The sequence below is a fragment of the Bos grunniens genome, chromosome 4 (assembly GCF_055505025.1).
Source record: "Bos grunniens cultivar Pamir isolate PY7600 chromosome 4, Bosgru_T2T1.0, whole genome shotgun sequence".
In the NCBI taxonomy this organism is placed as follows: Eukaryota; Metazoa; Chordata; class Mammalia; order Artiodactyla; family Bovidae; genus Bos; species Bos grunniens.
In genome coordinates, this window is record NC_141168.1 from 32,918,219 (window position 1) to 32,933,844 (window position 15,626).

A 15,626-nucleotide genomic window follows, 5' to 3' on the forward strand; every position below is an offset into this window, starting at 1 on the left:
TATTATTTTAATATAAAACACAGCCATTTTAAGGAGATTATAGAAAAATTGATGAACAAAGCTCCCCTATTAGTTATTAAGGTAGAATTATAAGTATATGGTTCATATCCTTAATACTTAGCTCACTTTAGCTATCACAAAGACTTAAGGCTCTACATGATTTACCCAGTTCATATCGTGTAAAATTATTCTATGCTGACCAAAACACAGATTCCGTGGTTCTTGACTTTTTGGTGTCTTGACCTTCATGATAAAAGCTTTGAAGTCTCTCTTCTTCAAAAAGTTCATATAAAAAACACATTTTGCACACAATTTTAGGGACTTTTGGACTCCCTGGAGCTCATCCATGCTCTATGATTTTAAATATTATTCTCCTTATTTTAACATTTCTTTCCTTAAGATGTAATACTGACAAGTAAAACCAAGGAGCTTTATCACAAAAATGCAAAGTTTTCTTGTGGTAGAAATGATACATAACTTTTACACACACACACACACACACACACACACACACACACACTCCTATTGGGCCTTAACTCATTTTCTCCCACAACTAAATTATACTAAAAGACCAGTGTAAATAAAGAAGTTCTTGTTAGTTTATTTTTATACACATTTTATTTTCATGATATTTACTTTAGAGTGAGATGTATTATATGATACTACAACAATAAAGAATTTTTGGTTTTATCCTCATGGAGTACTACAAGTTCCAATAATGTCCTGTTATGAATAGTTTTCTGTCATTTAGACTAGACTCTAAATTTCTAAATTGTGCTTCAAATGTAAACGAATTGAGGTAACAAATTAAGTTATTCCTGGATGTCCATATTAATAGAAAAATGCAACATAAAGTTAAAAAATTCTAACTATACCATATATATATTTTTATGTTCACTTCTGAGATGTGGATAAGTAGTTTATAGCTTAATAAGTAAACCAGGGAGAATTAATAGATCTATAATAGTAGTAGTATATTTAAATTCAGATCCAAGACTCTACATTAATATTAGATGTTAAATTAATTTTTCATGTTATCAACTGCAGAATTATCATAATATAAAAGTTATTTTATTGGTATCCTAAAACCATCTTCCTAACTTAATACAACGTTTTAATTTTTAAGGGCATATTTGATAAAAATTCATGAAAAATTTAGATATCTGATAATTTAAAATAGAAATGAAAATATTTTCACAACCTATACCTTTCACTGTAATAAGATCTATGGGATGGATTTATCTGCTCTACATAGTGTAATACTTACTTTGTCCTTCAGAGAAGGCAATGGCACCCCACTCCAGTACTCTTGCCTGGAAAATCCCATGGACGGAGGAGCCAGGTAGGCTGCAGTCCATGGGGTCGCTGAGGGTCAGACACGACTGAGTGACTTCACTTTCACTTTTCACTTTCATGCATTGGAGAAGGAAATGGCAACCCACTCCATTGTTCTTGCGTGGAGAATCCCAGGGACAGGGGAGCCTGGTGGGCTGCCATCTATGGGGTCGCACAGAGTTGGACATGACTGAAGCAACTTAGCAGCAGTACTTTGTCCTTAAATTGGGAGGAAAGGAGAATATTTGAGAATTAAGTAATTGCTGAGTAAAAAAATGAGTGAGCTGCAATAGTAAAATTGGAGACCAAACCTTGAAGACTAAAGATTCTCAATGCAATGTCAAAACAGTCAAAAAAAAAAAAAAAAAAAGATCTATGGTGCAGTAGAAATAGTGGATTCCTGCTAGAGCTTTAGCACCAAAATCAACTAGTAATCATTGTGTTCACTGTCATACACTCACAGGAAAAAAAAAAAAAAAAAGCCAGATTGACTTATGAACATTTCTGATTAAGAAGTAGAAAAATATTGACTTAAAAAAATCTCAATCCTTGGGTACACATTTAAAAAGCAAGGTGAGATGGAATGAGAAGTATACATAAAACACTTTTGCTATATAATGAATGGCTTCCCTGGTGGCTCAGCTGGTAAAGAATCTGCCTGCAATGTGGGAAACCTGGGTTCGGTACCTGGGTTGGGAAGATTCCCTGGAGAAGGGAAAGGCTACCTACTCCAGTATTCTGGCCTGGAGAATTCCATGGACTGTTTAGTCCATGGGGTCATGAACAGTCAGACACAACTGAGTGACATTCACTTTCATATAATGAAGTACGATGGTGTCTAGAGAACTGTTGAGTTGCAAGCCGAACTATCCACTTTTTTCACAGAACACTGTTTTTACTTGTAAGAACAACTCAACAAACAAATTATAAATAGTTAGATATTTGGCAGACACTTTCTCAAATGAGTGTGATCAGCTTTTCACTTTGAGGAAAATAGCTGACACCTTTTGTTGTCCAAGTGATAAATTCAAGCTTTCAAGTGGAAACTAGAATTTTGTAAAAGGTTATCTGCCAAAGTAAACAGACATTTTTCCAGTAGTTAATGACCTTTTGATGAGATTATTGACAAATGTAATTTGTTGAATACTATATAATAAAATTAAATGTGTCAACTTTTTGACAGTCTACATTGCCCAATGAACCAGTGTTTTCCAAATGACCAATGATAGTATGAAATTATGTATCAGTAAAAGATCTATTCAAAGTTCAAGATAGACTAATGGATTTTTTAGAACCATAGAGTAAGAAAAATTTATTTATGTGGTTGTACATTCCACATTGCAACTAATCTTAAAGAAACTACCACTCATTTAGTTTTGGTTTAATATCAAAGAAGAATATCCACCATTGTGTGAAAAGGCTATTGAAATACTCAACTCCTTCCTTTTCAACCACATATCTATGGTTATTTTTCATCTTTTTGAAACAAAGCAATATATTGCAACAGATTGAGTATAGAAGTAGATAGAAGAATGTAGAAGCACATGCAAACCAGACATTAAAGAGATTTCTGTAGTGTAAACTAACACAATTATTCCCACCTTTTTATAAATAGTGTTTTTTTCATAAAATATGTAACATGTTATATAACAGGTTATTATTATTAAATGAATAGTCATTTCTAAATTTCTTTAGTTTTATCTTTCTAATACTAGAAATACTAATAAATTTAACCTACATAACCAAGAGATCTTTGGGAACCTTAATAACTTTTAAGAGGGTAAATGGTTCTCATACCTGAAAACAAATGTATTAATCACTGTTAGTTCAGTTTAGTTCAGTCGCTCAGGCTTGTCTGACTCCTTGTGACTCCATGGACCACAGTATGCCAGGCCTCCCTGTCCATCACCAACTCCCTGAGTTCACCCAAACTCATGTCCATTGAGTTGGTGATGCTATCCAACCATCTCATCCTCCATTGTCCCCTTCTCCTCCTTCCTTCAATCTTTCCCAGCATCAGGTTTTTTCAAATGAGTTGGCTCTTTGCATCGCGTGGCCAAAGTATTGGAGTTTCAGCTTCAACATCAGTCCTTCCAATGAACACCCAGGACTGATCTCCTTTAGGATGGACTGGTGGATCTCCTTGCAGTCCAAGGGACTCTCAAGAGTCTTCTCCAACACCACAGTTCAAAAGCATCAATTCTTCAGCGCTCAGGTTTCTTTAGAATCCAGTCTCACATCCACATATGACTACTGGAAAAACCATAGCCTTGACTAGATGGACCTTTGTTGGCAAAGTGATGTCTGTGCTTTTTAATATACGGTCTAGGTTGGTTACAACTTTCCTTCCAGGGAGTAAGCGTCTTTTAATTTCATGGCTGCAATCACCATCTGCAGTGATTTTGGAGCCCCCCAAAATAAAGTCAGTCACTGTTTCCACTGTTTCCCCATCTATTTCCCATTAAGTGATGGGACTGAATGCCATGATCTTTGTTTTCTGAATGTTGAGCTTTAAGCCAACTTTTTCACTCTCCACTTTCACTTTCATCAAGAGGCTTTTTAGTTCCTCTTCACTTTCTGCCATGAGGTTATTGATATTTCTCCCGGCAATCTTGATTCCAACTTGTGTTTCTTCCAGCCCAGTGTTTCTCATAATGTACTCTGCATATAAGTTAAATAAGCAGGGTGACAATATACAGCCTTGAAATACTCCTTTTCCTATTTGGAAAGAGTTTGTTGTTCCATGTCCAGTTCTAACTGCAGCTTCTTGACCTGCATACAGGGGTCTCAAGAGGCAGGTCAGGTGGTCTGGTATTCCCATCTCTTGAAGAATTTTCCACAGTTTATTGTGATCCACACAAAGGCTTTGGCATAGTCAATAAAGGCTTTGGCATAGTCAATAAATTTGAAATAGATGTTTTTCTGAGATTCTCTTGCTTTTGCGATGATCCAGCATTTGTTGGTAATTTGATCTCTGGTTCCTCTGCCTTTTCTAAAACCAGCTGGAACATCTGGTCACTGTTAGAGACCATGGTAATAGTAAATAGTTAATAAAGACATATTCTTACTCTCCCTGCTCAATATCAGTAGACTATCCCTTATAATTTTCTCTGGTTAAAAACTTGATTTCAATTTAATTTTCTTGAGCATTATTGTTGAAACAGTTAAAAGTATTTTTTTTTTGGTAGGCCTAGAATCTTCATCCCTGGAGATACTGGTTGAATTCCTGGCCAATCAACACAATGCTTTCTTTACAGTGTCCTAGTACAGTGCTTAATATAGTCTAGGCACTCAATAAATTGCATTGACTAGCAGAAAATGTGTTTAACAACAAAGTCAATAAAAGTGAAAAAAAAAAAAACTGTGAAAGCTAGAGGGAAAAAATTTCCATTTATTGCTTTATCCATTTATGAACATAATTACTAGATTTTATCCATTCCCACAAAATAGTTTGTATCTCTATTAACATTTAAAACACAAACACATTCTTGTAGGATAAGTACCTGCTTCTCTAGGAGATCTTAATTATCATCACATATATTATACATCTTGAATTAATGCAAAACTTTTTTCATGACATTTTGGGCCCATAGGTCACAATATGCTTTTACCTTTCTTTATTCCCTGTACTTTACAACAAGCTCATTTCTGTTACCTCCTCCAAATTTCTTATAAAATGGAAATTAAAAAAATGGAACTGTAATCAATCATTGTTGAATGCTGACAGATTGAATAGGAACAGAAAGAAAGTAACTTCTTATTGTGGGCTCAAACCTTCTTATAAAAATTATGAAATCTTTAAGATTTTAATAAAATCCCTTACCATATTTGGAAGTTCTTTTAGTTCAGTTGTTTCAAGGCAAATAATTTAGACATACAAACTATAAGCTATGTTAAAAAAATCAATAAATAAATGCATTGAATCATTTACTAATTTATCTGCAATTTATTTCTATGGTTCTACAGTTTAAAGTGAGCTACATAATAAAGTAATTACAATAACAATAAAGTACTTGGCATTTACTCTATGCTGCCGCTTAGGCACTCAGTTCTGTCTGACTCTTTGTGACCCCTGAGTTGTAGCCTACCAGGCTCCTCTGTCCATGGGGATTCTCCAGGCAGGAATACTGGAGTGGGTTGCCATTTCCTCCCGCAGGGGATCTTCCCAACCCAGGGACTGAACCCAGGTCTTGAGGATTGCAGGCGAATTCTTTACCATCTGAGTCACAGGGAAGCCCATTTACTCTATACTGGATAATCTTTTAGTACTTTGGATATATTATCTTATTTAATCTTCACAACAAAAGTTTAACTGTATCTTGCATGTGTAACAGTATGGACTACTAATTTTTCTGATCAATTTGTGCTGATCATCTGCATATATTCCTATCCTTTATTTGTAAAAAGTTGTGGGGGGGACGTCACAGAACAATCTTTGCTAGGATTCAAATTCTAACTTGAAAGGTGAAAAAGAAAAAGCTGGAAAAAAGAAAAAGGAAATGCAAAGTAAGTAGAGAGATTTCAATGAAGTCGCCAGGAGGATTACTGCCTCATAAGATATACTCATCTTAAAAGTTTCAAAAAATGTGTTATTTTATCTCACTTTTACAAATGCATACCTTTTTATTAGCTAGGTTTGTGAGTTGACATTTTTCTCATACATATTTATGGAACTGGTCCTTCCATTTGACCTGAAAAAGATTCCTCTGTCTGTTGTAATATAATTTTAGCTATAACTACAAAAAATCATAGACTTAAGGAATATTTTGTGAATTTTTTCTCTATTACCACAGGAGCATATATTACCATAACTTCTTATTTTGTTCATGTCTGTTTCACATGCACCCCCTCAGGGACTAAATTTTACTGTTTCTATCTACTCAGAATAGTGCATAGCCTAGAGTGGGTGCCCCCAAAATGTCTGTTCAGTGAAATTATGATTTCATCTGTGACTTGAAAGAGTTAATACCTTTCTTTCAGGTCAAATGCACAAATCAATTCTCAACTAGAAAACAGACCACCTATAGCTATTCAGGTCACACACCTGTTTCCTTAAATATCGTTTCCAAAACACATTTGATATTCTATTTTATTACTGTACATCCATCTTATCCTAGCATTAGAAGTGTTTCATTAAAAAGCAGTATAACTTCCATTTGTTTTTATGCTCACCTTGACAAAAATAAAAATGAATCATTGACTACAGTGTATTTTGTGTTTTATGAAATGGCATAAAGCAATCATAGTCTTATTTTAGGCATCATTTATTCAATTATCCCAGAGCATCAACTGATGTTATAATTACCTGAAAAGGTAATATTTAAGGTAGAAATTTGGCAAGAATATTAGTGTAAGCACAAACTTAAAAATGTTAATTAAAAATTATTAGGGCTCTGTTTATTCTTAATGATCAGGTTTTCTTTTCACATTCCTTTTCTTCAAACCATCTCTATTTTGGAGGAGAGGTAGGGAGGGTTCCTCATAAATGCATCATTGGCCACCTTCTCACCACGAATGTGTTTTCCGGACCTCATAATCCATACCTGCAGCTTCAACTACCACCAACATGCTGATGATTTCTTTGCCCAGGTGTGAGTAACAGGTTTGCATTTCCAAATGGGTCTAGGAGCACTCCGATAAGCTCCTCAAAACCTGATGTTTCTCCATACCTACATGTCCCTTAGAAGTTCACATTTCATCTCTTAGTTTGTCATATCCTGGGAATTACAGTCTACCCTTGACCCTCTTCCTCAGCATCTCATACATGTTCCCTTCATTCCTTTGTCCATCTCTTAGGCTTTCCTCCCTTGCTCATTTCCATCTTAAATTCAAGCCCTCATTATATCCGTCCCAGATTTCTTTAGTAACTAATCTCAATGGTATCCTGCATCTTGTTTTACTGCTCTTGTATTGCTCCAGATTGACTCTTCTCTTAAGAGTTAGAGATCACCTCGTGTTGTACCTTACTGTTTACTTTGTGTGTATTCCCATTTTCTTCAGAACATAGTTTATATTCCAAAGCATGGTATACAAGGGCATGGACACCCGCCCACTGTCCTTCTGCTCAAGTCTGAATTTGCCTCTGTCTGCTCTCTAGCCTCATCTTCCCCATCTTCATATGTAACCTTTATTTAGGGCATGCTAGTTTGCAGTTCTCCAGAGGTGAAAAACAATTTCATACCTTTGCAAATGTGGTTGCATGGTCTATAGTGCCCTCACTCCAATAGCTATAAATCATTCTTCAAAACATCTATCAAGCATAGGGGAAGCCTTCCCTTACTCAAACTTGAATAAGATATTTTTTCTCTGTATTACCATTATCTCCCAGGTTATCAGACCTATCACTGGATTACAGTTCTAATATTTATTTTCTGTTTTTTTTCAATGAACGTTTTCTCCTCTGTCATTCTCTAACCTGAAATTTTCTAAAGACTATCTCTGGTTCTTCTAAATATACCCTGCATAGTTTTAACAATGTTAGTTTCTTAACCAATATAAGTTTCATTAATTAAATTCTTAAACATTCTCTTTGTTGTTTTGGATGTTTCTTTAATTTATGCCCTTTAAGCCATTTTCATCATTATAGACATTGTATGTAATTCTACAAATTATTAGGTATTTTCCAGTGGGATTTCCAAGGCTTGGAGAATCTTTAATTCAATAACCATTTTTTAATAGGAAGAGAATAATAAGCTATCACATCAAGCAATTTTAACTAATAAAGGAAACAAAAAAATACCTTTCCTTGGCAAGAAAAGGAAGGGCAATAAAGCTGCTCTATATAAATTACACTTTTGTGTGCCTAGGAATTAAATTCTTGTTATCTATTTAATAAACATCATACATTTAATATACTGATTTATAATTAGACAAATTATAATAAAAGCTACTATTTGGAACTAGAAAAGATTCAGTATGTTGTGTCCTTGTTTTATTAGATGTTGGTTCTGCATGAAAGGGTTGTCTAAGTCTCAGGATCCTTATCTGTACAATGGAACTAAAAATAAATGGGATCAGGTTTGTAAAGGGCTTAGAGTAGTACCTGGTACAAAGCACTGTGAATAATAATCCTCATCACCTATCTCAAAAGGCTACTTTGGTGACATTATTCGTCAAGCACCTGTACAAAACTTTACCAAATGTAATGTATACAGCATTAGACACTATAACTTAAATGAATAAGCTTGTTATTTATGATTTACCCTGCCAAAAATGAAACACTGTCTTTAAATAATCAGTTTTTGAGATTTGTGTTTCTTGGCAGATGGAGCTCAGCCGGCTGAGCACCTGAGGTGTCACACCCTCAGGAAACACCTTTTATCACTGTGGGCGTCATCAAAGATTGATAAATAGGCAAGTTTCCCCAAGAGTAAATGCCTCTTTGTTTTTCTACGTCTAAGGAGACTATGGGTAAATGCTGAAGGAAAGTTTCTCTCATGGGTACCTAACTGTGGAAGTGGCTGCAAAAACCAAAAGCTCCTATCTGGCCACGGGGTAGACAAGCTCAGAGCCGGAAGTTTTACCTGCCCGGTGATAACTGCCGTGAGCTTCAATTGCTTCCCCGCCACTTTGGCCACTGCGCACTGCACCTTGAGTTGAAGGCACTGTTTTCCCTGTTTCCTTCTTCGTCCGGATTAAGAACACCGGAAAAATCACAGAAAGAAATTCCTAGGTGGTTCTAACACCGGGACTGAGAAATCTGCGCAGTAAGACAGGCTTCGGGTGCTGCAACAAGACGCCCACTTGAGGCCGGAACCAACAGTGACCAAGTGTGTGCTTCCATGCGCTGCGGGCTCTTCCAAACGCTAACAGCACTGGACACCCGGCGTGCGCCCAAATATTTACTAAATAAATGTCTACACTGCACAACCTGTCTTGAGTCAAATGCATCCCCGCCCAGAAAATAATCAAGCTATGTGATTATTATAGAGCTGAATCAGACTGCCATTTCGCAAATACAAAACCGATCTTGCTCATGCATCTACAGGAATAAAGACGGTTTAAAAAGAAAGCCTCTCGCGTTTTGTTTTTGCTTTTCTTTTCAAGAACATTCCTCTGACTTTTACAATATGGACTTCACCATAGCATCGGACAGCAGCAGAGCAAGAGACTTTATAAAGTCTCTTCCCAACGTTATTTGGAGGTAAACGGCTCTGGCCGCACTTTTCCGCTCTGGGGTTCAATCCTAGGTATCAATTTCGGGTCGGAGACGCCCCTTATGGCCGTTCCCCTCACCTGGGGAGGTAGAAGTGGGCAGCTCTCCTGGCCCCCTGTCCGCCTGTGCCTCAGAAATCTTGCGGAAGAAAAGAAAGGTGGTGATGGTGAGGTCACGACCATCTAAAGATCCCGGGTCGGCGCACGCAGAACCACTAAGCTGAGCGCCTCTGTATCTTTGCGAACCGCCCGCCTGGCACCCAAGCATTCGGCCCGGGTCGCGGCGGCGGCGCGCGCACGCGCACTCCGCGGCCCCGCGCCCGCTCCTCAACATTCCATTCCACGTGTTGCTTGTTGTAGGCGCCACAGGTTCCCCACCTGCGCCGGGGCGCTCGGGCGGCCGCGCCTCGGCCGGCGGAGGTTGAGGAACCAAGAGGGCGGCGGGGCCACGGCCCGCTGAGCAGTTCACTAGGCGCTCGGGCTCACTCCCGGCGCTAACTCCGCCTATTTAATCCGGGCGGCCCCCGCCCGCCCCTTTCGCCCTGGTGGTAGGAAACACTCCTGGGTCCAACTCGACGTGTCCGGAAAGCCTCGGTCAGTTTCCCTTTCGTTCTGCCGCAGCAGCTGCCAGCCGCTCAGCTCGTGCAGACCCGCGGGCGCAGCCGCCGAGAGTGAGGCGCCTGGGGGGCCGCGGATCGCGCGGCAGGGCGTCCGGAGCACCATGCTGGACCCGTCTTCTAGCGAAGAGGAGTCGGACGAGGGGCTGGAAGAGGAGAGCCGCGATGTGCTGGTGGCGGCCGGCGGCTCGCAGCGAGCGCCGCCGGCTCCGGCTCGGGAAGGGCGGCGGGACGCGGCGGGGCGCGCAGGTGGCGGCGCGGCCAGACCCGTGAGCCCGAGCCCCTCGATGCTCAGCGAGGGGCGAGACGAACCTGAACGGCAGCTGGACGAGGAGCAGGAGCGGAGGATCCGTCTGCAGCTGTACGTTTTCGTCGTGAGGTGCATCGCGTACCCCTTCAATGCCAAGCAGCCCACCGATATGGCCCGGAGACAGCAGAAGGTGAGTTGCTTGCAGGACCCGGCGTTTCCAACCTCCACTTCTTCCTCCCTGGGCTTTTCTCCTGGTAGAACTCTGGGGCCCCTGCCCGCTGTCCTTCTGCAGGACACTGTGTTTTTGTTACTCTTGGAGGGCAAGGGAATCTTTGGGGGTGTGTGTGTGTGTGTGTGTGTCGAGGGGTACAGTTCTTCAGCCCGCCGGGTGTCGGGTTGCCGCGGACTCGCCTTCTCCCCCACGGTTGGCAGAAGGGTCAGTTTGGCATCCATGGGGCTGATACCGGCCCGGCGGTGCGGCTGCTGCACCCGGCGGGCTCGGCCCCGGCCGGATCCGGACGCAACTCCTATCAACTTTAATTTCAAAACACCGGTGGTGCATTCCTGTCCACTTAGTTCTGCTAGAGCAGGGCTTTACCCTGGATCTGAATGAATGCGGGATCTGAGCAAGAGGGAAGTCTTCTCTAAGGAGAAGGTGTAGAAATGTTCCCCAAAACAAACCTAACCTGACAAGTTTTCCTGTACTGCTGTACAACTAGGACATCAAATCCTAAGGCGGAATAGTGTGCAGCTTGGAGAGTGGCTGTGGGTTAGTAATTACTAGTCCCGGCAGGCCTTAATGAAACACGCTATTGATGAAAAATAGGATTGGTTTGTGACCACTTCAAAACAACGTACTACACACCCCGCCATTCCCAAAGAGGTAAGGCATTTGTTTCGGGTGAAATGCACGCCAACTTTAGTTTTGAAACAAGACCCCCAGGAGTCTAATTTTGTAGCAGACAAAAGTAATGACTCAAATTGCCCTAATTGGGTATATGTTTTTGATAGAAACTAAGAAACCCTCATTAACAGAGTATGAACCTAGAGGTTCGCTGGAAATCTTCACCAGTCGCCTTAGTTTGGGACAGGATATGAAGACCCAGAGAGACTGTAATTTGCCCAGAGCAATCCTCGTTGCACAGAGATTTGTTTTCTGAAGCATTAACCTCAGAATGTGAGGCATTTCTTAGAAATTTGGAGCACTTCTGAATTGACTTGTGAAAAGCTATATTTCAGAGTAAATGCAGTCTCCCCATTACCCTTCACCCCCATTTACCCAGCTTCTCTAAAACAAGCCTAAACCAAGCAGCTGTCTTGAATCACTCTCTGGGTATGCTTATGGGATGATTCTGTACACCTGGAAGCTAATTACCCAGACCCTTCAGGTGCCTAACCCTCTAGGTAACTCAGTCACAGAATGCTAGAGCTGGAAAAAAACCTTGGGATCCGGACAGGCCTCTCATTTTGGAGACATATTTGAGTAACATTTCCTATTCCCTAAATAATTGGCATGATCAGAGCCACCATTCCTGAGGTCAGTTTGGAGGCAGTGCCCCATGGAGTTCTTGGAGCCTTCCATTCTGCTCTCAGGTGAGTACCACACTGTTCTCTTTTGCCTGCATTGGGTTGCACTGCAGTCACTCACTGCCTCTCAGCTCTGTAGGTCAAGTGACTTTCAACTTCAGTACCTACTCTAAAATTATAACTAAATTTTGATGTATGTTGTTTAGTCATATTGAGTTTATGACTATCATCCAGTCTCCAGTACTTCCATTCATATTGCATTTAACCTTATTTTTGGTATTAAAGTATAAAAATAATGTGTAATGAAACTAAGAGACTATTCCTATCTGGAATATTATTACTGAAGATGCTTTTGCAAAAAGTCACTTGCTGGTAGCTGATTCTTACTGTGCATACTTGTTGCATTTTGTTAGTAAAACAAACACTCCTTTGCTTGTTCAAATAGTACAGATTTCTCTGACTCCTCTTGTTTAAATAGAATGTTTTTCCAGAAATTTGAATTGGCAAACAGGTGCAGTCACAATACCGCTGAGGAAATAATTTTTTATAACATCATTCAGACGTCATCAAAAAGAATTACGAACAGCAGAAAAAGAAGCAGAACTCTGTCTGTGCTCTGTGCAAGAACACTTGGAAATTTGTTTCCCAAATATTGAGCATTGAATGCTGTCAGATGAAGTTTTGCAAAGTATTCTTATTTTTAAGGGGGAAGGCCCCGAAACAACTTAAGTGTTTTCCCTTATTCAACAAGCCCCACATTTTTTCTTTAAGCATGTTGCTTGCTGAAGGGAGCTGGAGTAATTCTTAGCAGTTGGGTTCCCTCCTAGGACAAAATGAAATGAGAATTTAACTATATTCCTGTGAATTTGATGCTCAAGCCAATAATTAATGCCCAAAACTTTGTCTTGAATTATACAGTTGGGTTATATAAAAGAAGTACCAGGATAATTGCAAAATCACTAATCCATTGTATATTTTTATTCTGTATCTTGAGGTAGTCAAACATCTAGTAAAAGGATTTAATGGCTTAAATTGTTGTCATTGAAGTGCATATTGCTGCTTACTCCTCCTAACTTGAGAATTTAGAAACAGAGAAATTGAGATCTGAAAGGGTCCTCATCTTTAAAAGAAGAAAACTAATCACAGGATGGTAGAAGCCTTATTCTGGCGGTCAAAGCTCTCTTGCTATTAGGTTGAGTGAGTTGGTTGAGTTTCTGTGAACCAGCTGAGCTGCAGTGATTTTTGTTTTCCTAGCTGGCTAAAATGGCCCACAAAGCTATCAAGAGGTTGTATCCGTGAATTGAAAAATCGTAATGGCATTAAACTCAGTTGACTTAAACATGGCTGTCTTTGCTTTTGGCTGGGAAGTTTCAGCTTAGAATAATAATGGTGGTTAGCTTATGCCAGTCTAACTTAGGACTTTACAGAAAATTCTGGAAGTGAGTGTATAGACATTGACGAAACTTTCACGAGGTGGTCACACTGCCTAAATGGTTCGCACATGATACGAACGTGAAGTAACAAGCAGCCAGTGGCAGAATGACTTCAGCTGTGGCTAATGCCTCAGTCTCTGCTTATTTACATAATCTTTGCTCTATCCGTTAACAGATAATGATGAACCTTGGATGATTCCAGATCATTGGTTAAATGTGGAATCAGTGTTGAAATTAGGAAACAATAACAGATAAAGCTATTACAGTTATTACTTAATAAAGGCCATTTGTCTTTGGACATCAGTTTTTACTTTATAAAGGCAGGTTGTCTTTGGAAAACATTGAGACCCTAAAGGAAAAATACAGTCCATAGTTGTTAGAAGGTAGGGGAAAATCTGATGAATATAATGACTGCCATAGAAGAGGTTAAGCACATTCCTTAATTGGGGGCTTACAGATTGCAGGTCTCAATTTATAAGAAATTTCAGGTGTGTATGCGAAGTTTTGGTTGTCCACTCCATAGGTTTATAGTCAGTAAGTTGCTTTTTCATTATTAAATTTAGTGACAGATACTAAAGCCAACTACCTTAAACTAGAAATAATGAAGAGGGAATTTAAAAGATTAAAATGGTACCTGATAACTCTCCATGGGATTCATATACCCATGTTCTTTGCATTTTTATGTGTCCCTGTAATCTTACTAAACTCCTTAAACCTCCTTATGTAATCACTCCCACCACTTTGCATAATTTTCCACACTAATTAAGTTTGAGAAATGTATACAAATAGTGTGAAATCGCAGATGGTGGGGAAGTAATCTCCTTTGGTAAAGCTGATCAAGGAGAGAGCATCACGGGGAAATAGTATTGGGTGGAGTGACACACGGTGGGTTCTTGCCTACATGTCTCACATGTGAGTGTCAGGCTGCAATAAGTGGCTGCTTTTAGCCCTCTTTGGAAATGGGAGTATTTTTGTGGCTTAAACAAAACAAAACCATTTCTCACTGCTTAGATGATATCCAAGCTCGGGGAAAGAGCCAATTTTATGGGAAAAAAAAAAAAAAAGCTAGATTTATAAACTCCAGGAATCACATACCTTACACTAGACGTCATTGTGCCTTAGTGCTGTGTTGTGCCATCTGCTGGACCTAAGATACGACTGAGGCCTGGGGTATAAGAACCTAGTAAACGCTTGTTGGATACATGAAGTATCAGGTTTAGTCCATGTTTCAAAGACCTAGTGAGGTGTGTGGGCTTAGTCATTGCCGACTCTTTCCGACCCCATGGACTATAGCCTGCCTGGCTCCTGGTCCTTGGAAATTTCCAAGCAAGAATACTGGAGTGGGTTTCCATTTTCTTCCTCTAGGGGATCTTCCTGATCCAGGGATTAAACTCCAGTCTCTTGCATCTCTCGCTTTGGCAGACAGATTCTTTATCACCAAGGCCCCTGGGAAACCCCTCAGTGAGGTATAGGGTGGCAGAAAGAATATAGAGGGTAAGAGTTGACTTCTCTTCTTGGAAATTAATCTTCCTAAACATGTTTTGAGATCTCTTGGACTCACCCCACCCTCCATAGTGCCCTGACCAGGGACTGAACCCAGGCCCCCTGCATTGGGAGCATGGAGTCTTTAGCCATTGGACCACCAGGAGAGTTACCCCACCGTCTCTAAAGAAAGCCATGAAAATGATAATACCTGCTGCTGTATAACTAATGACTTCACAGGGGTTTTCCCAATGCCAATACCAAATCCAGGGGGACAGGCAGTGTGGAAGCCCCATGAGGTGCCTTTCTTGCTTGCAGGGTTCCAGGAGATATGGTGATAGTCTAAAAAGCCCAGCCTCTCAGGGAATTGGGATAATTCATGCTTTACTACTCAGGCTTTGGTTCTTTATGGGGCAAACACAGAAGGGATGGGTTATGTTGTTTTTGCTGCTTTTAATAATAGGGAGTACATTGTCCTATGGGGAGTAAGTAGGAAACCACACATTAAAGTGAAACCTTGGACTGGACTTACACAGTATCTCAGAGAAGAAAGTGCCACTGGTTTCAAGTGATTCATCTGTCCCTCCAGAGGGTATCTTGGGACCGCAGCACTTAATTTGGTGGAATGAGTTGTGCTAATGAGAACTCAAATGGATTGAGTGATGTTGGAGTTTGCTTCTTTCAAAAATGAAATCAGCAGTAATCTCTGATATACATTGACTGCATATAAAGTGAAATAAAATATTGTGTGTGTCCCCTCTTCAGTTTTAAATGGAAGCAGTTTCCTCAATTTCTACACTCACAAGATAAATAGCATAGTTTGTAAAG

At 39.9% G+C, this 15,626-nt stretch overlaps 2 protein-coding genes across 30 annotated transcripts in view; one reads left to right on the top strand and one right to left on the bottom strand.

The window, feature by feature from the left end:
• Positions 1-577: 577 nt before the first annotated feature.
• On the bottom strand, positions 578-10,212 carry LOC147373906 (uncharacterized). The gene is made up of 4 exons (XM_086398063.1): positions 10,062-10,212; positions 9,571-9,993; positions 3,133-4,353; positions 578-1,554 (listed from the first exon to the last, which is right to left on the bottom strand). The coding sequence occupies exons 1-3, from the start codon at positions 10,210-10,212 to the stop codon at positions 4,328-4,330; spliced, it is 600 nt and encodes a 199-aa protein (XP_086254189.1). The 3' UTR covers positions 578-1,554; positions 3,133-4,327.
• Positions 9,843-15,626, top strand: part of CADPS2 (calcium dependent secretion activator 2) — a 583,251-nt gene continuing 577,467 nt past the window's right edge. For 18 of the 29 annotated variants that reach the window (XM_086395842.1, XM_086395836.1, XM_086395837.1 and 15 more), the window contains exon 1: positions 10,060-10,546. In XM_086395842.1, coding sequence (XP_086251968.1) covers positions 10,211-10,546 — 336 coding nt within the window. In that variant the 5' untranslated portion in view covers positions 10,060-10,210. Of the gene's footprint in view, positions 10,547-11,221; positions 11,240-11,811; positions 11,950-15,626 lie in introns of those variants that run through there. The other 11 variants (XM_086395848.1, XM_086395849.1, XM_086395853.1 and 8 more) reach the window with 7 other exon arrangements.